The following is a 27,879-nucleotide window of genomic DNA, read 5'->3' on the forward strand; positions in this document are numbered from 1 at the left end:
TTTGAACTTGAACTCATTTGCTTCCCTGGGTTTGATCATGCCAGTCACTTTTCTTCTTTTGCATTTCATTTTTTGTGTGTCCGAACCTTTGATACCTTTTCCTTTATATAAATGAATGACACCTACAAAACAGTGTCAATCAAAATGCTTTTCCAGCTTCTGGGTGATGGTCAGGTAAATGTCAAAATGGGTCAGGCTGGAAGGCTGCAGTGGCTCATCTGGTTCAACTTCCTGCTCAAGCAGGGTCATCCCAGAGCACAGGGCACAGGATTACATTCAAACATTTCTGGAATATCTCCAGTGAGGGGGACTCCACAGGCTCCCTGGGCAATCTGATCAGGGCTCAGTCATGGCACAGGAAAGAAGTTCTTCCTCATGTGCAGGTGGAACTTCTTGTGCATCAGATTCTGCCTTTTGCCTCTTGTCCTAATGCTTGGCACCACCAAAATGGTGCCCTGCCATGGGTGGAATTCACTGACACCAGAGGACAGTCAGCATTTTGCACAAGATACTCATTACTGTGAAGAATGAGCTGGTACAGCTCTGAACCACTTACATCCACTTGCATTCTGGTCACCAGCTTGCACTGGACATCCTTAGAACTGGTCACTTCTCAGAAAAGTAATTGAAATGTATTAAAGGGATATTAAAAATGCTTGATCAATTATAGAATGTAAGATCATGTTTCAAAGTAATTTTCCATGCTTAGCCAGAGGACTTAATTATGTTTTTAGACCACTTTGGTTGATACAATTCTTATTAGATAGTGCTTATTGTATATGAAAACCAAAATAGCTGCATTGGAACAGATGGGTGTCTGACTTCAAGGTATGTCTTTGATGTGGGGATTACTGGGCAGAAACCTGGGACTGGAGCTGGGAACAGACAGCTGTAATGGCTCTTTCTATAAAAAATGGTAAGTACTAGACATGCCCAGCATAAGACAGCAACACCTACAAGAGGGGAGCCTTTCCAAGGGAATCTGCAGCACACAGAACACACAGCTCAGAAAGATTGACAAGCCATTGTGCTGCTCAGGGTAACAAACACTGTTTGCATAAATCCCCTTGCAATCGTCACGTCTCATTTAATTGTCATCCCACTACTTTGTTCTTCTTTAAAACCTTTATTTGATTGACTCTTCTGGAAAACACTGCCTTATCAGCATAGTACAGGCAAAGCAATCTTCTGCAGCAGCTGTTCTCAGGAGTGGACATTGGCCATCTGAAGCCCTGGCCCACTGTCAGCTCTGCCCTGTTTTGCAGCAGGACTTTTTGACTCTTATTCTGCTGTGTGTTCCTGTCCACAGGGCACGTGGTTATTGAGTCTCTGTGTCACACACACATCAGAACTGTATTGTGGTACAGGAAAACCCAATGTTGGCAAGCAGTGTTCACTGGTTGGGCTTTAAGCATACCTCAAGGATATCTGTGTATGGGAAATAGAAAAATAGCCACATTTGAAAGGACATGGAAAAAATCCCTACAGAATGATTGTAAAATAAAATTATCCCACCTAGAAATACCCTTGTGTGTACCTCACACAGAAGTTGATTTTTAAGTCATGCTTCCACTGGACACAGCAGGATCCTGGGATTGCCTGCACAGACCTGGGCACTGCAGGGGCAGTGGTGCAGTCTGTACGTGGTGATACTGAGCACCTTGATGCCTTCCCCAATATAAGTCTGCATCATAGACGTGACAAGGAATAACATAGATGGCCTCTTGTTATTGGCAAAATACAGCCTCACCCCATAGTTTGGGTGTAAGATTTTTCACTTGATTTTGTAACAGTTTTGTTCTGTTTAAGTATAAAATGCTACCTACTTTGTGTATTTTCTAGACCTAGTGATCAAACCAAATAATAAAAAAACCTTCATGAAAGATGTCACAATTCTCATCTGCTAATGTCACACAGCAAAACGTCTCAAATGCAAATTCACCTGTAGCCCTGATTTTGCTGATTTTTCTTGAAGTATTTGTTCATCATTATTTTCAATAGAACACAACTCTTCTTTTCTTGTGTTGGAGTAACCCTCAGAGATTTTCATCGTGCTACTCACAACTGACATAATGAGGTTAATTTTATTGAGTGTATTTGGTTCCCTGTACCCCAGTGTTCATGATTCATCATTTCTTCTGTGAGTGAATAGTGAGATAATGAGATAGCAGGTTGACAGGGGCAGAAATACATTCAGGTTTCAAACGATGGATGTGCCTTGTGAGCAAGTTCAGCCAAGTAGGATGTCAGTCTGTTCCATGGGGATTGCCAGGTCAAAGCTGACTCAGAATTAGTATTTATGAATACTCCATCAAAATACAAGCATGAATAATGATAAATGTCTGATTAACACACACATCAACTGATATATTCCATATTCCACTACCCAATACACACCAAAGCTGAGGAGAGCTATATGAAATTTCAGTATTAGAATTATGGCTGCCTGCTGTGATGCAGTGCAGGTTCTTCATGCTGGATAATAAAAAGACGTTTTTTTACTGTGTGGACATGATGAACTTCGCAATGTTCTGACTTGTCCATTTCCTCACTTTGAAGAGTTGGGGTTTTTGTAAGTGTTAAATGTCATAGATGGTTTTTTTCATAACTTAGGAAGTTAAACTTTTAAAAGAGATGTGTGGGCTTTGAAGTGATTGTAATTACTATAACTTTGTGATAGTTACATTTCATGTCTGAGGAAAACGTAAGAAAATTTTCAGAGTTGAAAAGTTTCTAAAATAATTGTGTTGAAATCAAAGGAGTTTGATGCCCAGGTGCATTTGAAATGCCTGCAGTATGACTACTACATCATTAGACACCTAATTATCTTCAAATATCTGCCCTTTATGTCATGTTTACATGTAAAAAATGCTTGGCAGTGTTAAGTTAATGGTTGGACTTGATGATCTTAGAAGTCTTTTCCATCTTAAATGATTCTGTGATTATAAAAATGGTGCCACTTGTCACTAGTGTTGTTTCTGACATGGGTGTGTTGATGTGAGCATTGCAGAGATGTTGGGAGAAATTTGTATTTTCAACCAACACTTTTATATAACAGAAAGTGTGTATGAGACCAGATATTACATTCTGCTATTCTGGTTGGTGTGACATTTTTAATCTGGTTACTACCTACTGCATTTTGTGTTTAAAGGAGATTGTGTGAGTGGCTCCACAGCAGGCATTGTGTATTTGTCAGCTTTTGCTGAACTTTTTGATGTTATGAATCATGGAGACAGGTCTGGCCACATTAAATGAAGATTGGTCCCATTTGGCTTGCAATTTTAAGTACTTACTAGTTTATTTAATAAAGATGTTGAAAAGATGTTGACTGCCTTCTGTTATGTACATGTGTGTGAGTCACAGGTGTAGGAGATGTGGCACGTTCAGCCTCTGTCTCGAGGGGCTCTGCAGGGTGGGAGACAAGCACGTTCTCGTTCTCCAGCACCCCAGGCTGTGTCTACATTACAGCTGACAAGGGCAGGGAGCAGGAAGGTGTGTGAGCCACTGCTCCTGATCACAGGCTTGCCCCAAGGCACGCTGCAGACTGCTCCTGCCATGTGCCCATGGCCTGGCAGAGCACTGAGCTGCCAGACAGGCTCAGACAGAGTCCCTTGGGCTGTGCCCGGGGTTGCACTTGTATTTCACTGTCTGAATATAGAGTACGTCTGATCCTGAGGGCAGCCTTTGGATGACCCCGGCATGCAAGGTGGAAATACCCCAAGTCTCAGAGCATAGACAGCTCTCCAAGCTGCAAAGTTAGGTCGAAGATACATTGCTGTAAAGGAGAGAGAGAGCAATTTCAGCTGAGGAAACATCCATGACCTTGACATGCCCCAGCCATGATTTTGTAGCTCTCCACTGGTGCTAATCCATGTTGGCTCAGACCCCAGTTGGGATCAGACAGGTCAGCGCCTTCTTAGAGATTTCTGCCTGGAGAACAGAAGCAGAGCTCAAAACAGAAGGAAGAGAATGAAGGGTTTTAGGATTAGAATGAGAATGATTACATTTGTCTTGGCAGTAGCAATACCACATGCACATGCCGTGTTGGGGAGCTGCTTCCTGGCAGCACCACACCAAGTGCTCATGGAGCAGCATCCAGGCTGTGCATTGGAGCATTCACTCAGCTCACAAGCCTCAGCATGGCTCTGGAGACAATCCCAGAGCTTGCTACTGGCCTCACAGGGCAGTTTATCGCATCTTCTGTTTAATCTTTGGGCAGACTGAGAACCCGATGACAAGAATGTCCCATGCATGATTTAGCTCCTGCAGATGGTCGGGACATGCCTGTCTTAATTTCTGGCATGTACAAGTCAGAGGGAGAAAGAGCAAGGAATTTGATGGGCACAGTAGAGCAGTTGCAAGGAACACCCTCCTGCTACTCTGCAATGCAATATGAGAGTCACAGCAGGTAAAATGTTTTATCTGTGAGGACACAGGGTTGTGTTTGCTTCATGGGTCTCCTTGGGCTACATAGGAAGGATGTTCATCTCCTTCTTGAAAGCTGCATGTTGCTGCAGTTTGTGACATTTTTGGAGTTACATTATTGATTTTGTTTTCTTAGTAGAAAAGATAAATAGAAAATTACTTATTTGTACACCTGGGCATGCCTTGGACATCTGGACATTAAGGCATTAAAGCTCAAAGTGACCGAGAAGCAGAAGATAGTTCACTATTTAACATCCAGCTGGAGAACTGTGTTTACTCCTGTATTACATAACTGCTTGTTCAGACAGTTTCTGTATTTTTCCATGCATCTCTGAAAGTGCTTCCAGTTATTCCAGTAAACATGGGTGTGTAGGAAGAAGGGGAGTAATTGCTTTTGAAATGGTTGAAATAATGCAGTTATAGCCCTGTAATCAGATGCTTCAGGATGTGGCTATTTATTTCACAGTTCTGCTTGCTAAAGATCCATCCTGCAGTGTTCAGCCAGTGGCCGTTCTTGAGTTTCAGACAGAAATATTCAGGAAAGGGAATTTGGGGAGATCTACAGACTGAATTTATTCACAGTGATAAACTGCTCTTCAGGGTGAGTGACACATTTAGCTGTGGAAAAAACGAAAAATAAGGAATGAGCTAACCAGTTATCACAACCAAACAACCATTTTAATGGTTCTTTGGTTGTTTTCAATGCAGATGCTTTTGAAGAAAGTTTTGCTCTGAAATGTTCTCCCCACTACTATAGAGTTATTATTTTTTTAAATAGCATTGTTGTTTCCTGGAACAGCAAAAGGAGAATTTGATTATGTTTGTATTGTAGTATCATTCAAGAGCTCCATTGTGCTTAACTGTGCAAAAAATGGATTAGGAGAAACTCTCATTCTCAGACTGCTGAGGAAGATGAACAACAAAGAGGAAGGGACATAGTCAGATACACACGTAGTACTATGATATTTACTTTATGTTTTCAAAGGCAAAGAGAGAGGCATCTTTCAGCCAAATTATCCATTTTCCTGTAATGTTGCAACACGTTTGGGTGTTGAGGAGAGAGCCTTATAGAGTGAGGTGACCTCAGAGAGATGCATGAAGAGAGCATTCAGGGCGTGGAGCACCAGAGTCAACACCTCCAGCGGGTCTCCAGAACCATCTGGTTTGTTTTGAACAGGTTTTAGCCCGTGGGCAGCCTTGCCTGGGCTCACCCAGAGCGAGGTGGTGGTTCTGTAGGATGTGTAGTGTGACTGTGCTGCTGTTCATGCCCAGGGAAGGGAGCTGGCCGTGGATGTGGCGCTGGGTCAGCCCCTCCTGTTGCCTGCGGCCTGCGCTCACCCGGCCCCAGCGCTGCAATATCCACTGCAGGCAGGGTCTGCCTCCTCCCATTTAGTCTGCCTCCACTTTTGCTCTGTAAATATTTGTCCTGTCCACATCTATTGTTGGCACAGAGACATCAGTAGAAAGTTCTCTTAAGCCTGTGCTTGCATGTTTGGATTCAGGCCAGTGAAAGTTAAACCTGATCGTCTTAGCCTCTCACTACCCCTGCTCCTTCTTTTTTTTTTTTTTTTTTTTTCAGTAGTAAATGATGGCTCTCCTCGAGATGAGCCAGATTTTCCTGGGGGCAGGCTGGCATTCCCCCAAGACATACACATTTAATGGCATGTGCCAGTGCAAGCAAACAGCAGGATGGAGGGGTTTTGTTCCTTTTGTACCCACTATCTGATTTGTTCCTTGACACTTTCCCTACCCACAGGGGAAGGATGGCTGTCTCTCTGTACAAGCCAGAGTTTGATTTATTTATTTATTGCCTTCCTTCCTCAAGCTGCCTGTAGCAGGCACACTGAATTTCCAAAAATGAAGGTGTTAATACAAGTATCGCTTACTGCCCCTCCTGTAACATCCATCCACTGTTACCCAAAATGAGAAATGCAATTTGGATGAGTCAGGGAGTCTGCCCTGACTCAGACTAACTAATGTAGGAGTGTCTGGGGTCATGCATATTTCTATTAATAGGGTCAAACTTGAGCAGGGAGCTCTGGTTTGGTTTACCTATATTTAGCAGACACACCAATGCAGCAAACCAGCCAAAATAAACCTGACTCAATTTTTTTTGAATTTGTGATAAAACAAAATAAAATACAGTCATTATCTAAAGGTAATGAAACATGTTCATTTTATTCCATGCTCAGCCAACACACTAATTTTTATGTCATGTTCTGCTGTTGCAGTAAAAAGTGTTGAAACTGAACTATTTTTGTGTCTCATACACATCTCTTTTTTTCTTCACACAAATGAAACCACAGAGATCTCTCTTGTATTCTGGTCCTTTCAAAGTGTATGTGCAAGGACACTGGGAGAAGCTCTATCATTTCTCCTTCCTACCCTCTCAGTGGACTCTTGGTACAAGGACAAGTGAAGAAAATGTTTCTTACTGTTAAGAATAAGTTGTGGGCAGATATTCTCACTGTATCTTTTGTAATACCAAGGTTTATTAGTCCTGGGTCTAGCAGAGTAATTCCATATTAGAAAATCTTTGTGGTGCAAGGTTTAGAATGTGTTTATTTTCTGGCTTCCAGGAAGGCAAATTGTCTTTAAATACAGTGAGTGAGAAAAAAAATAGCAAGAAATTGTATAGACTATCCTGGGAGCTAGGGAAACTGTGTAGGAGAGTAGAAAATATCTGTAGCAGACTGTATGGTGAGAAAACCCTGTATCCCAAGTCTCATATCTCTGGAATGGCTCAGTGAGAATTTCTCCTCAGCCAGTATGAGCTCACATTGCTCTATTGACCTTTTTGAGGTTCAATTGATTTACCCCAGCTTGAAACCTGACCTTTTGTGTGCAGATAGCAAGGTGGCATAGAACTTCTGTGTCCAGATAGCAAGGTGGGAGAGAGCAGAGCAACACTTCCTAATCTCCACAAAGGCTTCTGAAGCAGATAAAAACCAGAGCCCCTGCTTTGCATTCTGTAACACTTTAGCAGAACCAACAGGATGTGAAGCTGCTCTGAACAAGATCAGAACAAGGGTTACATGTTCCTGTAACCTTAAAAATACAGGTGACACTGATGTGTGTTCTCTTCTGAGCCGAAATGTTTGAGATGTAAGCAACCAAACAGAGACGTGGCCCAAGGCACTGAGTCGAGTAGCACTGTCACCACAAAGACAGAAATAAAGATCCTATCTGGGCACCAGCCTAAAAAGGTTCTATGGACTGTTAAACCAATTAGGGATCAGATAACATGTTCTCCCAGTCACTGGGATGGAGTCTGTCTGCCTTAGAGTAAAAACATAATTGTGCCATAAGTAGAAATGCTCACTGTCAGCTTCATGCCGTGTGTGAAACTCCGTATCCTTTTAATGGCTGTGCAAAGCATTAGACTTAAAAAAAAAAAAAAAAAAAAAAAAACCAAACCAGGAAACCCCAACAAAAATTTGTAGTTTAAATCTTCCTGCCCTTTTTATTAAGGAGTACGAAGAGTGAACATAGATCTTGGAGCTCACTCAGAGGAAGTTTGATATTTGATTTGAACATGCACAGTGCATCCCTAAAATTCAAACTTGTGGAGGCCAAGACAAATTTATCTTGCCTTATAACTCTGTGTTAGATGACAGCCAGATGTCATGCTCTCAGCCTGCAAAACATTTGCAGCAGAAATTTTCTTTGCAGCATGGCAAATGACCTTTCTGTGTTTTGTTGTTTGTTTTTTGTTTGGTTGGTTTTTTTTCACTGCTAGGGCTTCACCTCCAGCCATTATTAGATTACTAGGCAGAGAACATGACACAAAGCTCAAGCTGCTATGAGAAAATAGAATTTTATGTGTCCACACATGCACCAGCTCTGAAGAATTGATACTGTTCATGTGTTTATTGGGTGTAGATATGATCCATCTTCAGGCTGCACTGCAGCAGTAAGTGCATCACTGCACAAGATCCCAGGGCTCCCTGTGATCTTCCTTGCTGATATGATTCTGTAATTTCCTCTTCCTTCACATCCCTCAGTCTGGCTTGCAGCAGGAAGACTTGAAAAAAAAAAAAAGAGAAAAAGGAAATATGCTATTGTTGGATTTCTAGTCAACAATATTCTGGAAAAGCAGCATTGGCTGTTCCACTGAAAAAGTTGCTACAAGATGATGTCATCTGGCAGTAGGGACCAAAACAAGACAGGGTATTGCAGCAGCTAAAAATGACAATCTGCAATGCACCAATATTTAGGTTTCATGGTCCTACAAAGGAGTTTGGGAAAAGAGATGCAACTAAACACTGCTGGAGTTCTGGCTGCTTGCAGGGTGCACTGTGCCTGTATTCAACACATAATTTGGTGTAAGAGAGGTAAAAAAATATTACACCTGAACAGAAGCACATTGTTATATTTACTCCAAAATTACTTCTCTGCTTAATGCAGTGTTGCAACCCAAATGCATGTGGTTTATAAATAACCTTTTCTTTCTTTTTGAATCATGCTACTTTCTTTTAAACCCTTGGGAAACACTGATGGAAGATGTATTTGTGAAACTGTTTAGCAAAATGTTAATTTGAGATTTGCTTTCTAGGAGTCTGGTGTCATAATCTCCAGAGTCAGATGCTCAGTCAGATTTTTGCAGGAAAGGCTGTTTGTGTTGTGGAAGGCACCTTAGTACTAAGAGCAGAACACAGAAGGGCTCACTGGGTCATTTGTAAGCTGGGCAAAAATTTATATGCAGGTTGTTTTTTTTTCTTGGAGAGTTGGCTGCTGAATAGCAACCCTACTGGGCTTTGAAATGTGTGATCACCTCTCCAAGAAGGCTGTGAACAGCAAGTAAGAAAGTGAGGATCCATAGGGACAGAAGGCAATATTTAATCCTCCTGCTAGAAGGCAAACACCAGGGCACACAGTGCGCAGGCAAGGCTGATGATGTTGTGACTAAGGGCAAAGCACACAAAAATTACAGAAATATGTATAGATCAAGAACTGAATTACCAGAATTGTTATGACTGTCTTTGACTTTTGATACAGTAAATATTATAATAGCTGTAATTTCCCATTTTATTCCCTTTTTTCTTGACAAGTGTTTTATGACACAAACAGCCAGAATACTTAAAAGTCTGATGGATGATTTCCAAAGACCCGGTGTCCTGGATGATCGCTGCCCTTGTGAGCAGGATCATGAAACTCCCTGTGCAGACAGCCAGTAAATCAGCAGATCCGTGTGTAAGCATTAAAATGGTTCCCAAAACAGAGTGAAATTAACTGCCACAAGCCTTTTTTTTTATTTTCCTGTGCAAAGTGGGAGAATCGAAGCAGCAACTCAAATGAATTGAATGATTACACATTCCATAACATTAGATCTTATGGATTTCAGAGTGAACCATGTTACCTGGCCAGGGAAGATCTGTTCAATTATTTTTAAATTGTAGAATGTAGATTGCAATGTAGAATACCCAAGTGTCTGGGTGAATGATTATTTTAGGCTAAATAACTGTATCCCTTTCACATAATTCTCAGCTTCTTTGATCCAAATTTTAGCTCTGTTCTGCCTTTCTTTTGTCTGGTTTGCCTGTGTGGATACTTGGATTTTCTCTACTTTGCCTCCCCTTCAGCAAGCTTCTTATGAATTTAAACTTCTCTGTTTTCCTTTTATGTCAATAAAAGACACTTTCTAGTGTCTTTTACCTTGGATATAGCCAAAAAATAATTAGTGTTATGTAACTGGAAAGATGGTGGTGCTCAAGAACCCCTTAGACCTCATCCAAGCTGAATTTTAAATAGATTTAAATACTGGTAATTGGAAAGCCAAGTAATGAATTCTTCCTAGAATGTGACATTTCAGATGAACATAACCCTTCTTTTTATTATTTTTAAAGCAAAATATTTAATTCCATTCAACCCTGAATTGTATTTTCTCTGAAGTTTTGAAATTGAACAGGACACTGATTATTTTTTCCACATTTGTTACTGTGGTTTGAAGCTTTTTGCCATTTGATTGCTAGGAACAGATTTTTATTGACTTCACACAGTAAATTGCTCATATAGATGCTACTTTTTCAGTTACACATGCTGGGATTATAAAAGATACTGTGACCTGGGATAGGGCACAGTTTGGTCTACAGCAGTCCCTGTGAGTTATGCAATGTATGCACCATCTCAGTCTTTGCTTTTACAGATTATAATGTTACACATTTCAGTGTAGAGTCTGAAATCTTCAGGCTTTTCGTTGTTGGTGTAATAATACTTTTTTTTGTGTAGTGCTTTGCTGTTTTGTGTTGTTCTTGTGTTGCTCTCCACTCTGTTGTGCTGTTGAGGTATTTTTGGCAATGTTTATCTCTGTTGTTTGTGTCTATGGACTGACTACTATTTCTATTCGTAGTATCTAAACTGGCTTAATTTATAATGTCTTTTGTTTGCTGCAGTCCTGAGTGTGAAAACACTTTTGCCTTTGGGAGAAGGTTATGGTCTGTGCAGTCCATCCTCAAACTCCCACTGAAGGCAGTGAGGGCAGTGCAGGGACAAACCCTACACATCAGGCACTGCTGGTCTAACAAATCTTGGGAGCAAGGGTTGGATGCCCAGAAGGGCTGCTGGTGTTCCCATCCTGGAAGTGTTCCAGGCCAGGTTGGATGGGGCTTGGAGCAGCCTGGGCTAGCGAGAGGTGCCAGAGGGATTGGAAGAAGATGATCTATCCATGGCCTCTCCCAACACAAACCATTCCATGATTCCATGAGTCTGTGAACTGGGATCCATTGACTTCCCTAATTACTGCTTGTTTCATTTCTCCTGACTCCATTGTTCTCTATGTCCAGCTACCACAGTGATTCAAACAGGGGGCATGGAGGGTGATCCCACTGAGTGTTTGGTTGTCTGATGATGAGAATGCCATCAGAAAAGGTGAAGAAAATTAGTTTAAATTCAGGGTTAAGGTGGAGTTGAACTCACAGTGCCTTGACAAGTGTTTGTAATAGGAAAGGTGGGCAGCAGTACCATCTCTCCCGACCACCCTTGAAAAAGGATGAACTTTCTCAGCCTTCTGTCTGTCTTTAAAACCAGATTCAAAGCTCTACATCCAAAATGAATGATAATGTTAAATTTTAGAAAAATATTAAAATTGAGGTTCATCCTTGGTCTTACTGACTATTGGCTGCACTTCACTTGGTGCACAGGCTTCTGTATCTCACCTTCTGGAAGTGCCTGCTTGTCTTCCTGCCTCTGTAAGAAACTTCTGATTCTTCTTCTTTCTCTCACTTCAGTAAAATGCAGGGGGAAAGTCCCTTATGGGTGATATCCCTCTTCTTACCCCTTTCTCTGAGAAAATGTGTTCCCTAAAATGTTTGTTTTGCGTTTTTGTTTCTCCATTGCCCAAGACACAAGTGGCTTATTAAGGAGATGAAAATAGATACAGGCTCTTGGAAATTCCTATTGTTCTTCAGAGAGACGACTGTAATGTCCAGCAGAGCAATGCCTGAGACCCATCTGTCAAGATAACAGCTGCTGCTTTTTCCATAGTTCGTTTATAAGATCACTGAGATCAAAACTTCGAGATGGAAAAGACCTATTTTTAAGAACAAACTGTGCTGTTAATAGCTCCTTTCCACTGTGGCTCGGAAGATGCTTTAAAGGCTTACTGAATGAAGCCTTTCAGGATATCCAAGGCAAAGTGCATTAGTTAATAATATTATTGCTGGAAATGCTATTGTCTGGCTGACCTTGATGAAACTACAATGCTTGTTTCACAGGGAATAAAATGAAGGTGAGTTATACTGGCACAGCTGTCTGGTGACACAACCTGTTCTTTTTCACATCCAGCTTTTTGCTGTGATCACAAATGTACACTATTCCATATTCTTGTGGGATTCTGCTCTGGAGAATAGTTCCAAGTGCATGATTTAATGTAGATTTAAATTACTGAGATCCAGATCTCAAACTGTTGTATATATTTTTGTACTTTCATTAATATCAGGGGAACTGTGCCAGTTCATGCCAAAGAGAATCTGCAACATCAGGAATGATGAGCAAAAATAGGAAACAAATGTGGAAAAAATAATCTCACAGTAATATGATTTCAGAACAAACTCAAAATTTACAGGCAGAGTGATATGACACTGACAGTGTCTGCCTTGGAGCACATAAAACACTGTTTACATTGAAAACAATACTGCAAAAATACTCTTTTTGTGAAAGCAGGTGTATTCCTAGTAGGTGGGAAGAGCAAACTGTACATCCATGGAAAGATTTGTCCCTTTGATGAGTGTATCTCATTTAAAATGAAAGTCTAGAAAAGCAAAATAAGTCATTTCTCCACTAGAGTCCTGCACCAAACAACAAAGCTTCTGCTCAGTAAATGCTGGATTTATCTGATGTTAATGGTAGGCTGAACTTCTGACAATACAATAAGAGTTTCCCAATACATAACTTGTTAATGAATCCTTCTCAGAGTTCATTCAAAGACTAGAAGGAGCTCTTATCTTCTGTTATTCCTGCAGAAGGGTTGCTGAGGGTATTGGTACACTGTGAGTGACTGGGTAGGTCTGTGGTCACCGAGTCTAAAGAACCTCAGGCAACATAATCCACTGGAAGGCATTGGGTGCACAAATCAGAACCAGCTTGGTTTTAAGCTGCATTTTTTCACTAATCTTGACTGTCATAAAGTTATTTTGGGTGGAATTAAACTTGACTGTCTTTAGCTACCTAGAAGTCTACAGTCTGTCCATGTCAGTGAGGAGAGTGCAGCATCAAGATGCCTATTCCATCCCAGCAAGGGACTCATCCCTTGAGTGAACCAGCAGTGTATTCCACCTGATCACCCTGGAAAATCTGTGTGTTATGCTGGAGTGAGGCCTCATAGTGGCCTCAAATTGGTGTCAGTGAAGTAATGTCTCATTTTTCTGCATGGAATCGCAGGCAGGAGGAGATGACTCCCCAGGAATTCTCCAAACACTTGTGAAGGGAGGGGCTATTGCATAATGCCAGCAGGGAAGGTTATACCACATCTCTAAAATAAGATATTACAGGGATGTCTGACCAGTTTAGATCAAAAAGTTGGACACCCTGGATGAAAAGCATTGGACTTCTGCATTATGTATGTTTTATGTACATATGAGATCATGGTGGAACAGCAGTGTCTGCCTCTGACTTACTTAGAGTATATGTAATCCTGGCATATTGACTGTGGCTGGCTGACATACTGGCTCAGTAAACACCCATTTTTATAAACTGTTTGCTTCTCTGGTTGTGTCCTGTGTGTTTCTCTCTTTTTCCAAGAATGTTTTTCCTTTTCTCCATCTTGTTTAAGAACAGAGTAGCTGCTGAGTCCTTTGCATGATGTTGGATGATTGCTGTGCTTGTCAAGATGAGTCTCAGTAAAACCCTCCCTGACAAGGAGCTGTAGCCATGCTGAGCATTAAGAAAGTGGGATGTGATAAAGAACCAAGTAAACAAGGACCTATGGGAGAGAAAGAGCATTCACTCACCAGGGACGTGAGGAGAAATGTTATTTTTCAGTTCCAAATGCCGTAAAAGCCAACATGCCATTTTGGTGTTAGGTGGTAACACACAAATAATATACTTTTTAATGCTCAAATTTATTGTCTTTGGGCATGTCCAGAGAAGCTGTGAATTCCCTGTCTGTGGAATTGTTTAAGATGGGGCCCTTAGCAGCCAGATTTAGTGGAAGGTGTCCCTGTCCATGGCAGGGAGTTGGAATGAGATGATCTTTAATGTTCCTTGCAACCCTGCCCATTCTGTGATTCTCTCCACAGCCCCTTAATTCAGTGCCCTAGTAGAGATGGGTGAAACTGTCACTAGGTGGTTGCTAGCTTAAGCCAAGGGAATCAGAAATGTTGCACTTAAATGAAGATTTTTAACACAAATTTTTTTCAGAAGGGAACATACTGCAAGGCTGGACAGCTGAAAACTAAAAAATGCCCAGTCTGAGAACAGCTTATCATTAAAGCACACCTAACTGCTGGTAAGACTGTCATGTTGGGCTGGAAGGTGTTTCTTCTGGCAGTTTCTTCCCTGGAGCAGAGGAGGAATTAAGAGCCTTGTGCTTTTAGCCCAAGTCCCCTCTCATGTGACCTCAAAGCCATGCTCAGAGCTTTCACAAGAAACCTCTGAAGATGCTTTTCTGGTGTTTTTCCATGCTCCCTGCCCCCAGGTCTGTGTTGAGAACTCTGGAGTTCCACCTTAGGCCCTTCTGGTGCCCTGAGACAGTGGCTGTCACACTCACACCTATTTCAGTGTGGCTTAACCTGCTACACAAGTGTGTAACTTCCCAGTGGGAGGTCACCTGCATAGCTGTGTGTGTGCCACAGGATAAAATGTCAAATCCACGCCCCCACAACACAGGCAACCATGAAACAAAAAGGGAGGAGGGAAGGAAATACGTGTGGCATAGAATGAGACTGAGAATGAAACCAAGATGAAAAAAAAAAAAGATATTTTATTGCTCCATTTTCATGGTGCACTGGGTGCTCAGAATTCTTTGGATGAGCTCTGCTGCTTGTGTTTGTGTGGGAAATCTTGCAGACTCTCTTCTTTGTATTACAGCCATGCTTGAACTGTTCTTTGTGCTTTTGGGCTGCTACCCGAGGGTAGGGACAGAAAAACCCAGACCAGTGAGGAACATTCCTTCTCCCTGTGTTACAGGACATGGTGTTTGGGGGTAGAGAAACAAGAGATCCAAAGTATTTCTGTATTAATATATTCTCTCTAAAATGCTGCTTTAGACATCTGTCGTCCCCCTCAGTAGCATTCCCACACTGACCTGATTCTGCCATGCTTATTCAAATGAAATTTGCCTTATGCTGCAGTACATGTATCTTTTACAGCTGAACTTTGTAACAGTAACAGAATGAAACTCTAAAATAAAATTACTTTTTTAAGGTGATGGGATACCAGAGGAATTGTTTTCTTTTTACAACTTATGTAGAATATGCTTAGTGAGCTCCATATCTCCCTTGAAGGTAAATCTACTTTTCCTTCTCTTAAAAGTATGCAAATCCCTAAAGCTGCTAGGACAGAATAATGCCTTTCAGCAGAGTGAACTAGACAATTGCAGGTAATTTTCCTGGCTGTGAAGTCGAGCTAAGTGCAAGGTTCTTTCATTTTGTCTTGTGGTTGTATGCAACAGTGATTCATAGCCCACGGTGATGCATTATTGAAGAGTTGTCTGTTGTGTCTTCATTGCGCGCTGTCAGCTGCATAATAAATAATTGATTGTGCTGCTCTTACTCCACATTAAAGATATATGAGTATCTAATACAGGAAGAAAATGAAGTAGCAAAGCTGCCTGTGTTCAAAAGATGAAGCATTACTGAAGTGTGCTGCAGTAGCAGGAACTGGGAAGTGCCCACCACCGCTATCCATTTCCCACTTCTTCACTTTGAGTCGGTTTGTCATGGCAACAAATGGCACATTCAAGTCCTTGCTGTTGCCTTTCCAGACAAAGTGAAATAATTGTGGTAAAGGGCTGATATGCTGCAGAGTTGTGCTTATCCCCTTCCCCCTTTTTTTCAACTATTATCCCTCAAGACTGAAAATTCCCTTAAAGTATTAATAATTTTTTCTTAAGTGGCTGCAGACTGTCAGGAAAATGCAGTCTAAGACAGTAAATCCTTTTTTCCACATAAGACTTTGTTTATATTAAGCAGAGAAAATGTTAGCAGGATAAAACTGAGTGTTTGCAGTGGTACTAAACCTCTATTGTTGAGCCTTTCCCTGGAAAAGTGAGGCTTCCTTTGCAGTTCAGTTGCCAAAGTGCCCAGACAGGACACAGTAAGGTGGCCCCTATTCCAACACAATGAAGAGAATAAAAGCATCTTCCAGCTCACATTCAACATTCTTTGTTTCCATTACAATAGCCATCAGTAAAATTAATGAGACAACAAATTTGTCCAGAAGAGTTTGCTTTGGAAGTCAAAGCAAGGACATCAGAGGTGTGTGCTGCTCACTGTGGTGTGGCAGGAGCAGGCTCAGGGCCAGGTTCCTGGGAGCTGTTGTTACAACAGAAATGTGTAAAACAGTGAATTGAATTTTGAGATAATAATGACATTAAGATGGAAGAAGTGTGAGATGTCTGAGTGATGCACATCTGGATTCTGATGGAATGTGTTGGAGAGCTGAGTTAGGTCCTGGGAAGAAGAAGCACAAGGCACCAACAGTATTTGCCTAGAAAAGTGTTGCCCAGATCTCTGTGTTTAACACCAAGACATAGGGGAATTGGTTTTGTTCCTGAGGGAAAACACACTTTTTTCATCTGTGTTAGCTTGAGACTCAGCCACAAGCTAAGGTGGGAACACCACTGAATGCAGGGAATGCTTTGCCACAGTATTTCAGAATTGAATCCTGAAGATAACTGATCTATTCTACTTCAATGTAAAATGCAAGTAACACTACAGTGGAGTTCTGCTGGTGTGAATCAACCTGGAATGTGATTTGTGACTTTATGGATGTGTTTCTCCCACCAGTTCAGGGATTATGCTGAACTGTGCCTTCCTCTATACATTGGGAAGACATGAGTGTTGACACAAGGTAACTTTTGTGCAGTTACTAGAACCTTTCTGATAATATATTTTCCAGGCTAAAAGTAGATATTAGTAATAGTTGCATGTTGTAAATGGGGGGGAAGATCAGAATTTCCAGCCTTTATGATATTCTCCTGACAGAATATGGATATATTTTGTCATAGAAACAATATATTTTATGAGGAAAAAAATAAACACTTGAGATAAAAAAAATTCTTAACCCACAGCAACATAAATTCCTCAGAAAGTCCTAGGAACCAAACTGAAAGATATGCTCCTAACAGCACACATTGATTACAGGGCATAATTGGAAAGGTGATGGCATTGAGCAGTATCAGAATATAGTCCCTGTCCTGAAGAGCCTCTGGTCTACATAAAATGAAATAGGATAGTGTCTTAGAAACTTCTGAATATCTGTCTCTCTTTCTGCTGCCAAAAAGTGTTCAGGAAGTAGCTGTCTGCAAGCATATGTATTGCCTTACACTCTGTAGGTAATTACTGTTTGAAAAAATATGGAAATGGAGTACTTTCTAGATGGATTATGCTGGTTTTTGAAAGTCACCTGTTTAATTCAGTTTATCCCCTCAATACTTGTGAGGTAAGTGAATCCCATTGTACAGGATAAAAGAGAACAACTAGTGAAATCAAGACATTTGTCCTGGATTAGGATCTTCATCTTCTGATTCCCAGAATTTGTCAACACTGCAGAGACAAATAATTCAGTAAACACTGGAGTCAGTGAAGCCTGGCATGCAATTTTGCCTGTTTCATTGAGGGATGGATGACTGAGTTCCTACTGCCTCTCCAGGGCCCTATAAAATCCTGGCAGTCTAGCATTTGGTTTGAGGTACCTTTCCTTTCTTAAGATAGTTGACTGAGAATGATAAACAGTTCCATAAGGTTATTTCAGCCCTAACATCTAAATCTAGATGGGATGAATCATTCTTGGAGATACCCCTCTTTCTCCATTTCTCTCTAGGAGTAGCCTAGATGCCAGGCTGAGACCCAGTTTGTACCTTTGAAGTGGATAACATTAGCAGTAGAATTTACACATGAATTTTCCAGGTTCAGGCACAGAATCTTAACAGAATATCCATGGATGGCCTCCAGTGTTCTCTCTCCATCCATCCTTTGTGTGGATAACAATTTGGCCATGGTTTGGGGCAGGGTTTTGTTGGGATAATAGGTGTGTTAGGTGTCTAACAGCTGGGATGGCTCCATGGATTTGTGCTGTGTGGTTGCTGATATTCCCAGCTGAATCCTTCTCAGATGAAAGAAGAAAAGTAAGCAAAAAGAAACGTAGTCTGTGGTCCAGCCTTTCTATTCCTGACCTCTCTTCAATAACAGAGTTTCTCTGATAAAGACTGAGCCTTTCTCTTGGTAGAAACTCTTACAGGCTCTTCTTTCTACACAAAATTTTTTCATCACATGCATAGGATCTTAATGTTGGTATGATCCCTATTCCTCTGCCAAATGCGGTTGAAATTGGCTCAAAGAATCACTCACACATTATTAGGCAAGTGCAGACAGTGTCATTTCATTAGCCCTCTCCCCTTAGGAAACAGACTTCAGTCATGGGATCTTAGCTGAAGCAGTGTAGTGTTAAAAGCAGTGCAGACACAGCTGCAGGCACACCTGTGTTTTAATAAGAAGTAATAACTTGTGTTGAACCTCTCCTAAAGTTGTGTTTTCACTGGCAGTTTAGCCCAAATGGCATTGTAGTCCTGGCAGTTTGGATCTGTGGTCTTGCTCCTTAATAAAATGATCCAGCTACTCTTTAATCTGCAGCTTCAATGAGCTGAACATCAGTGATTCAGTAGGACCCATGATCTGAAATGTCTCCTTTTCTACATCCATTTAATTTTTGAAACCTGGTTTTCAATTAGGATGCCTTGTAGATCAGAATGTTTTCAAATCCAAGCCATATTCTGATAACCAAGTTTGTACAATTAATTATTTTAATACAATGATTGTTCCCTTTCAGAAACATAAGGGTTTTTTTACAAGTAGCCTTATAGGCATCTAGATGTCCTTGCTCAGTCAAAAACTCTTATTGATTGTTCTGACTTGCAAAACAATGCCATTGCTGTGTTCCAGATTGTGGGGGTTTTTTCTCCTTGCTATTAGCTAGATAAATAAAGATGTAGGCTGAAGATGGGCATCCATCCTTGTTGAAGAATATTAACTAAATCAATTTTTTCACCAAAAAAAAAAATCAATTGGTGCATTAGCAAGAGAGAAAATAAAGCATTGTGCTGTTTTAGCTCCCAGGAGCCTGCAGAGCTAACTCTAACTCTCAGAATCAGAGATAAAAAAGATCTAAAGTTCACATCTAAATCCACATCGGAACTTCTTCAGGGCACATGGAGTCTCTGACTCATTTCCAGACTGGATGTGCATTTAAAGGGCACTCACATAAAAAGTGACCCTCCTGCCAGAGCTTGAGTGACACATTTGACTCTGCATTCCAGCTTGTCTTCCAAAAGCAGTAAGGTGATGGCAGAGGAAGTTACATTTGTGCATCCATAACCTCATGAATTTTCAGTTGTTGCTGAAAATACGATGTTGCTGTAAATATAGAAAAGCCTGATTTCTTCTACAAGGCCTAACACATCTTCTGTGGGCATTTTCTAGTGAAATTAATTAGTTTTTAAATGATGTATCAAACTAGGAAGCTCATGAGAAGATGGAAATGTTGCTTTAAATGGGAAACATTGTCCAGGAGCTGTTGTCAGAATCTCTGAAGAGTTAATTCTGCTTCTATCACTGGTTTGATGTGGGGTGTTTCGTAAACCATCAGGGCTTTAAGCTAAGAGCTTTAATAGGATTTAGTTACAAAGTGAAATGAATGCATAATAAACTGTTGTGGAACTTTGCATCTGAATCTGAACTTTCATATTGAGGCTATTTTATAATAAATATCTTCTTTACATCCTTGGGCTAATGTGAAGATTAATTAATGTTTGCGTACTGCTTTGAAGATGCAAACTGTAATGACAATACTAAGTTTTGATATTAAAACTATTGAATATTGGGATTCTGTAGTAGTCTCCTTCCAATTCATAGAATCATAAGGTTTTGTGACATGTTTAAAAATAAAAGTGCTCTGAGGAAGGACTGTCACTTAAATTTAAGATCAAATACTTCAAAAAGGATTATATTATATGCCTGAGAGTTCCCCCTGAGCTGCTTCTCCCTGCCTCCCCTCCCCCAGTACAGGCTGAATTTCTATATTACAAATGAATCCATCTTAGTCTGTAGCTGGAAAACCTTGTTCAGGAGCTGCTGTGGCTTCCCAGCCTGCCTGGAGGGTTTGTGGATATCACTGAGCTGATACATTGCTCAGTGTATGTGAATTTCCCCCTGTATTGGTGAGGTCACTCCTTGAGTTCCATGTCCAATTCTGGCCCCTCAGTTCAGGAAGGACTTTGAGGGGTTGGAGTGAGTCCAGAGAAGGGCAATGGAGCTGGGGACGGGTCTTGAGGGTAAATCCTGTGAGGAGTGGCTGGGCGAGCTGGGAGTGTTAGTCTGGAGAAAAGGAGGCTCAGCAGGACCTCGTCACTCCCTACAACTCCCTGACAGGAGGATGCAGCTGGTGGGGTCAGGCTCTGCTCCCAGGGAACAAGGGACAGGACAAGAGAAAATGGCCTCAGACTGTGCCAGGGCAGGTTTAGGTTGGACATTGGGAGAAATTGCTTCACAGAAAGAGTAATTAGGCATTGGAATGAGCTGCCCAGGAAAGTGGTGGAGTCACCTGGATGTGGTACTCAGTGCCATGTTCTGTTTGACAAGGTGGCTTTGAGTCAAAGTTGGACTCTGATCTCAGAGGTCATGTCCAACCTCGTTGATTCTGTGGTTCTGGGATTCTATGTACTTGCATCAGAGCACACAAACAACACTTCACTATTTTACTCTGAAAAACTAAAGGATTATATCAGGCACTAATGATAATGGTTATGAAACATTCCTGATGGGCAGGTTGCTCCATAGTTTTCTTTCCAAGGCCTTGAGCACATGCATAGCACATGTCTGAAAGACCAACTTGGACAAATGTTGGACTTGGCTAATGGCTAATTTGCCTTAATATGGCATTTGATTTTAATATTGATGTAAAATATCTGGACAGAGAACCCCACTGGAATAATCAAACTCTGTGTGCTCATAACTGCAAGTCAAGAACTCCATTGCCACTGATTTAACTACTAATGAATTTGGAGACATCTGTGTCTGAGCTGTTGTTTGGACTGCCCTTTATTCATTGCACAGAAATGGGCACTGCTGGGATGTGATTCATTATGTCCTAATGTACATCCCTAGATTTGGTTGGATGAATTGCTCCCTGAAAGTGCATTTTTCTCTGACTTGATTATCTGTTTTCTCTGAGTAATTAGCTCAGAAGTAGCTGGCTACGTCCTAGAAGCCTAAAAGTTGGCAAAATGAATCCTACCTTTTTAGTCTCAGTTTTTCATTCTGGCACATCTCTTCATATTTACCTTTGATTCCTAGTACAGACTTTCTAAGCAAAATATGCCTCTTTGTTATTGGACACAAATTGATGGTTTTCGCTGAAAAATAAAATTTGTGCATCAAGCTGATCTGTTAATATAACTGCTGTAATGGAAAGAAGCTAGTAAGACTGTATCTTTGATACTGGATCTTAAAGACCCTTTTTCTCAGCATTTTCTTTCAAAGCTGGACTTGTTAATGATCTTTGCAACCAGAGTCTTTTCAGATAAATTAACTGCTCTTTGTGCAACCCCTTGCATGGAAGAGTCATGGTATGCCCACAACACTGGCTCTACAGCACTACAAAAAAGGATTGATTCTAACATATAAATATCAGCCCAACATTGCAATATCCAGAGTAAAGCATTTTAAGTACCAGGTACTTCTAAATTGAAAGCTACTGTAGTCAGCCACAATTTGAAAAGACAAGGAGAATAGCTGATCATGTAGGGCTCTGTGAAGGTTTGTCCATTTGCTGAGGAATCTGGGCATGTGCTCAAAAGCCATGGATGGAAACAGTGCCCGTGCAGAGGAGTGAGTCACATCTTCTGTGACCATCTCTGAATGAAAACACAAAGAACAAGGGTAGCAGAACATTTATATAAATGTCTTTGCTGCTTTCATATTTGTGACTGTAGAGTCTCTTCTGTTCTCTCTGTATGAGGAGAGAGATGCAGTTGTCACGTTGTGTAGAGGTTTTGCACACGTGGTGTGGGACGGCTCTGTTTGTGTAACACACTTTATTAGGGGCAGCCCTGGATCAGGCACCTGTCTTGGGATTCTCTCTTCTGCTGCCTCCCACTTGTTCCTTGCCTGCTTTTATCCACTTAGGCAGGGAGCTCCACTGTGCAAACAGCTCTTCTGTATGTCTGTGCAATGTTTGGTGCAATATGGGTCATAACCTGTTGCATTGAGAAGAGTAAAAATAGTTTCCATTTTGGAGCCTAAATTGCAGGAGGGCAAAGGTAACAATATGGTACCACTGCAGTTGCCTCTTCTGCCTTTTGAATGAGGCTTTAAAATAAAAATTGCAATGAGCAGCTGATATGACCAAGACATTAATTTTTCACTCTTTCCCTCTCCTCCAGCACTTAAATTTAGATATATCTCAGACTGAAACCATGTGTCTTGTTTTGGCAGGAATGCTACAGAATGGAAAGAAGTTTGATTCCTCCAGAGACAGAAACAAGCCTTTCAGGTTCAAGATTGGCAGGCAAGAAGTCATTAAAGGATTTGAAGAAGGTGTTACACAGGTATTAATAAATTGTTCTGGCTGAACCTGGAGCTGGATGAAGAGTGTGTGAGCTCAGTGTCCAGGGCAGTGGTGACAAGACCAAGTGGAAATCACAGTGAAGGATATGGAGTGTTTTTGTGAAAGCATGGTGCATTTGAGCACAGTATTTCCTGTAGTTTCCATCCATCCATCCATCCACCCATCCACCCAGGGCTGTCTCCTGTTCACGAGCCTTTCCCCCTGGTATGGATTTGGGAGGGGAGAGGTGAAGTCCCCTCCCCAGCTGCCATATAAACCCTGTCCCTCTCCCACGGGCAGCTCCGCAAACAGACAGACAGCAGTGGCCTCTAAAACACTGAGGTGACAGCTTTTTATGGAGTGACCTCTATTCAGTTCCTCCATAGAAGCCCAGGCTGCCCTTTTTGCTGACATCCATGACCCAGCTACAGATTCTGACCCGGACTGAATAAAGTACCAAACTGCACTGTTACATTTTTACAACTTCAGACTCCCAGCTACAAAACATTCCCTGACCAGCCCTAAGCTGAGAGAAAGAAAACTGCCCCCATTAATTGCAGTGTGAGTACCAGCACAGTAAAAGCCCCACAATACAATTCACTGCCAGGTCTTGCTTTTTGTGCAGTGCTGTGAGGGCCCCCACACACGAGGAGTGTGATCAGGCTGCTCGAGAGCACGAGTGAATGAGATCAGGGTGCAAATTTCTCCTGACTTCCCATTTCAGGATCCAAGAGCTCAGTGTAGGAGGCAACTGTTCAAATACTCTTACAGGAACAACTTTAACAGGAACAAGTTCTTATGCTTAAATAGAGAGAAGAGAAGAATGAAAAATGAGAAACAATCCACTGAGGAATGATGCAACCATGCTTTTCCAGAAAGGGGTGGAAGAGACAAGGGTTTCCAGCCCTATGGAGAAAGCAGTGCAAACATTCCCTTCTCTCCAGCCAGAGAAGTCCATGTGAGGAATCCTAGACTGTGAAAAATACCATCTTCCTCTGAAGGATTTGAGTTGGACTGTTTATTATTTGCTTTGCAGAAAGGCCTAAGAGAGCTCAGGACTGCAGAGCTGTAGGAAGCAGAAGTCAGTGCAGATAAAGCAGCATCAGCAAGCACTGGGTGAATCAATTCATCCCTTCCTTGACTGCTCTCACTCCCCAGCTCTTGTCCCTTAGAAAATAAGTGGCCCAGAGCCATGCCAGAAACCCGTGTGGCCACATGCTGCCCTCCTGCTCCTCCTAGTGGATCTCTGACACAAGTCGAGCTCCTGGCTGTCTCCTTCCAGCCCAGGGTTTCAGGGATTTGGGGAGTGTGCTGGACAGAGTCTCTTGGAACAAGGCAGTTCCCTGTGTTCAGCACGCAGATTTCACGAACCTTGGTGTAATGATTCAGATGTCAGCAGGGTCTGCATTTCTCTGCTCAGCTTCTCAAAGTTCAAGTTTGCCTCATCCCTAAAACCCCAGGCATGACCTACCAGCTGCCAGCTTTGCAGGGACACATCCAAGCACTGCACAGCCAGCCCCATACAAAATCTCTGTGGGGACCAGGGGAGCCATCAGCTTGGACATCCTCAGCCCCATGCCCTGAGTACTCCTTGAATGTGGGGAAGTTCACATCCACATTTTTCTTCTCCCCAAAGTAATTGACTCTCTAGCTTTGTATATTTTATAGAACATGAAAATATTCTCAACCAGGAGGTATCACATAATCTGTAGTCCAGTGATGTGCCCAACCTTGGAAGAGAGGTCTGAGTTAAAATCACTGCTTCAGACCAGGGGATGTTTCTTGGCCAGTGAATATTCCATCACCAGTGTCTGGTGCATGAACAGCAGTTTGAAAATGTTCCAAAATACTCAAAAGATAACTCCAGATCTCAGTTCCCTTCAGAGCCAGCTTGGAGTGAGGGAAATTAGAATTCCTGCCCATCCAGAGGCAAGGGCTCTCTACCTGGATAAGTAGCATAAGTGAGATGTTTGCCCTGGGACTTGGGCTGAGTTTAGGGAAATAAGTGCTGAACCTGGCTGTGTTGGACACTGATCTCTCGTGAATGGCTCTGAGGGCCTTTTCCCTGTGCCTGCTGATGGTGCTCCTTGTACCCTGTGCTCTGCAGGAAGAGCTCAGACCTCCTGCAGCCTGCCCCAGTATAGGCAGGATGGACCAAGCATTGTGTTAAAAAAACTTTGTGTCACTTCCAGGCTGGTTCTGGCAGTTTAAATAACTGCTGTGAGAGGGCAGATCATTGAGGAGGCCCATGCCCATGTCTGAGCTGCTTGTGGCAGCTTCAGCTTGAAGTGAAACCACTTGGATTCAGAATCATAGAGTGGCTTGAGTTGGAAGGGACCTCAAAGATCTTCTTCCAAGCCCCAGACTCAATAGAAGTCTTAAAAAGTCTTTTCCAAACTAAACAATTCTATTAATCTGGTGATCCCAACACTCCTTGATTCTGTAAATCTGCCAGGTAATGATTTTTTTTTGTTTTCCTCCTAATCCTGTTTTCTTTGTGTGTTCTCTTTTCCTTTCTCCAACGTCCAAAACGCAGATGAGCTTAGGACAGAGAGCAAAGTTGACCTGCACACCTGAGATGGCCTATGGAGCCACAGGCCACCCTGGGGTCATACCTCCCAATGCCACGCTCCTCTTTGATGTGGAGCTTCTCAGGTTAGAGTGAACCTTACCGAGGAGTTGGCTGGAGACATCTGTTAATAACCATCCGTTCCTTCCTGCCTTGCCAGCGGTGGGAGGAATCTTCACTGGAATCCCAACCTTCCCTGCTCAAGCTGTCCTGTCAGTAGCGCCTGACTCTTGGTTTCCTATGCCTTCCTTCTCTTTTATAACTTTGTGGTGTCTGTATTTGCCTTTTATTAGAAGCTTTGCTCTGAGGAAAAATGTCTCCCGGTGTAACATTTCCGAGTTGTACATTTTATTGAATTTGCATGTACGAAGAATTCACGGTGATGACTGAAAATATATATAAATATAAATATATATATATATATATATTCCTTATTGAAAAAACCACTGCCTTACTGTACACTTAAACCAAGAAAAAATAACCACAAAAGGTGCTCAAAAGAAAAAAATCCAATGTACGCCTTGTACATGAACGGGCATTAGCCAAACAGAGTTACCTGCGCTGCCACTTTTCTCAACTTGTACGTTCTGCTTGCTGCTGTTTTAAAAAAATACTGTCACATTTAAGAATTATAAGTATATATATATAAAACAATAAAATCTTGATACTTTACCATTTCTCATCCTGTTTTTCTCTTTTGGCTACCAGGATGCTCTTTACTGTACAAGAAGTTCTTCAATCATCAACCCATTTTTTGTTAATTATTTCTCTTATATGCAATACATGTAGCTCCATGCACTGCTTCTATTAGAGATGGCCCAGTGGAAGATCTCTGTGGGACCAGAGGTACCAGGGACATGCAAGTAAGGGTGCTGGGATAATCTTCCTGACTCTCCATTTTCCCTGCCGTTATGGCCCCTCAACTCTGGCCAAAATTTGGCTGCCGAAGAGATGGAAAGTGCTGCTTGTAAAAGACATGCAATGCTGGTCTAATTCTGTGCCTTTACAACAGCAAAACTAGTGTAATATTTTCTACTGGGGCTGAGCAAGGCTAGAAAAGAGCAGCATTATGTGTATCCACCTTTCAAAAGAAATCTGAGCTGTGGCCACTGAACAGTCTGGGGTTTTTAGGCTGTAGCAGCTGCTGCTGTTTACAAAGCCTGAAAACTGACTGTGCACTGGGCCTCTGGCACTTGAGACTCAGCAATATTTATTACATTTGCTGCTTAAATGAATTCATGAAATGCTGGTTTCTCCTCTGGAGGCAGGAAGATATGTTGGCTGTTACCTGAATTTGGGAGCAGGACCTCATCAGCAAGGTCTGTGCTGTTATTTTGCCTTGTCTGATTTATTTCCATTAGGCTCATTTTTCCTCTTTTCTGTAGAAAACCAGGGTCGTGATGTTACTTTTATTTAACTTGAGTATAAACTATTTGCATGATTTTCTACTAACAGATGTTTTAATGGTCATATTTCAAAGAGTTGTGCTGTTTCTGTATCTGTGTAAGGAGAACACTCCCAGCATGAGCAGTCAGACAGCAAAGCTACAGAGATGACCCCAGGTGACACTTCTGGAGTTGGGAGAGGGAATGAGCATGGAGAAGCAAGACTGGTGATCTGGCTGGGGACAATGGCTCGTGGTCTTCTCCCTCCAGGTGTTCATTTTACCCACAGAGCTGCATTTATTTCAGCTTGTTAATTAATAAACCCATAAATCCATATCTTACAGATTTTTATACAGCTGAGTGGAATAAATTTTTTTCTCTGCTTTCCATAAAGAAATGAAGGGATTTTCAAAACCCCTTTTTTGGTGGGAATCTCAGGTCACTGCAGCAGCTGAGTTACATCTCCACTAGTAGTTCTTAGGACATGCTAATTTCCTGTTAAAAATTGGTAATTGTATCTGTCAGGATCTGATGTCCACCAGCTTTCCCAAATAATTTGAAAAGGTTCTGCTCTCCTTTGCCAGTGCCCTGGCCTCTGTTGCTGGCCTTCCTTTCACCACTGGGTCACAGATTGCACTTCCCAAAGTCTTGGTTAAGGGTGGTGTGGCTGTGTTGTGCCTGTCAAACACAGTTTGATTCAGCACATTGGTCTAAGCTGTTCCTGTCAATGGCCCAGTTTAAGTTAATTGCTTATTAAAAAAACCAAAAAACCCAAAGTGTGATAAATCACAGAATGGTTTGGGTTGAAAGGGACCTTAAAGATAATTTAAGGTCCTTCCATTAAACCAGGTCATTCAAAGCCCCATCCAGCCTTGCCTTGAACACACCCAGGGATGGAACATCCACAGCCTCTATGGGGAATCTTTGCCAGTGTCTCACCACCCTTCACAATAAAGAATGTTTTTCCTAATCTATGATCTAACCCTGCCTTCTGCTAGTTTGAAGCCATTCCCCCTTGTCCTGTCACTCCATGTCCTTGTAAATAGTCTCTGCATCTTTCTTGTCACGTTTCTCCAGGTACTGGAAGGCCACAGTTAGGTCACCCCAAAGCTTCTTTTTCCCAGGCTGAACAATCCCAATTCTCCCAGCCTTTCCTCATGGAAGAAGTGTTCCATCCCTCTGATCATCCTGGTGTCCCTCCTCTGGACTTGCTGCAACAGATCCACATCCTCCCTGTGCTGG

The 27,879-nt window shown here is 41.9% G+C and overlaps 1 protein-coding gene across 2 annotated transcripts in view; it reads left to right on the forward strand.

Annotated features, from left to right (window-relative positions):
* The window catches only part of FKBP1B (FKBP prolyl isomerase 1B), a 45,158-nt gene extending 19,224 nt beyond the window's left edge, over positions 1-25,934 (forward strand). For both annotated transcript variants that reach the window (XM_039721654.1, XM_039721655.1), the window contains exons 3-4: positions 22,572-22,684; positions 25,220-25,934. In XM_039721654.1, the coding sequence (XP_039577588.1) occupies positions 22,572-22,684; positions 25,220-25,348 (242 nt within the window). In that variant the 3' untranslated portion in view covers positions 25,349-25,934. The remainder of the gene's footprint in view (positions 1-22,571; positions 22,685-25,219) is intronic.
* The last annotated feature ends 1,945 nt before the right edge of the window (positions 25,935-27,879 follow it).

The sequence above is a fragment of the Passer montanus genome, unplaced genomic scaffold (assembly GCF_014805655.1).
Source record: "Passer montanus isolate IOZ18808 unplaced genomic scaffold, ASM1480565v1 scaffold46, whole genome shotgun sequence".
NCBI lineage: Eukaryota > Metazoa > Chordata > Aves > Passeriformes > Passeridae > Passer > Passer montanus.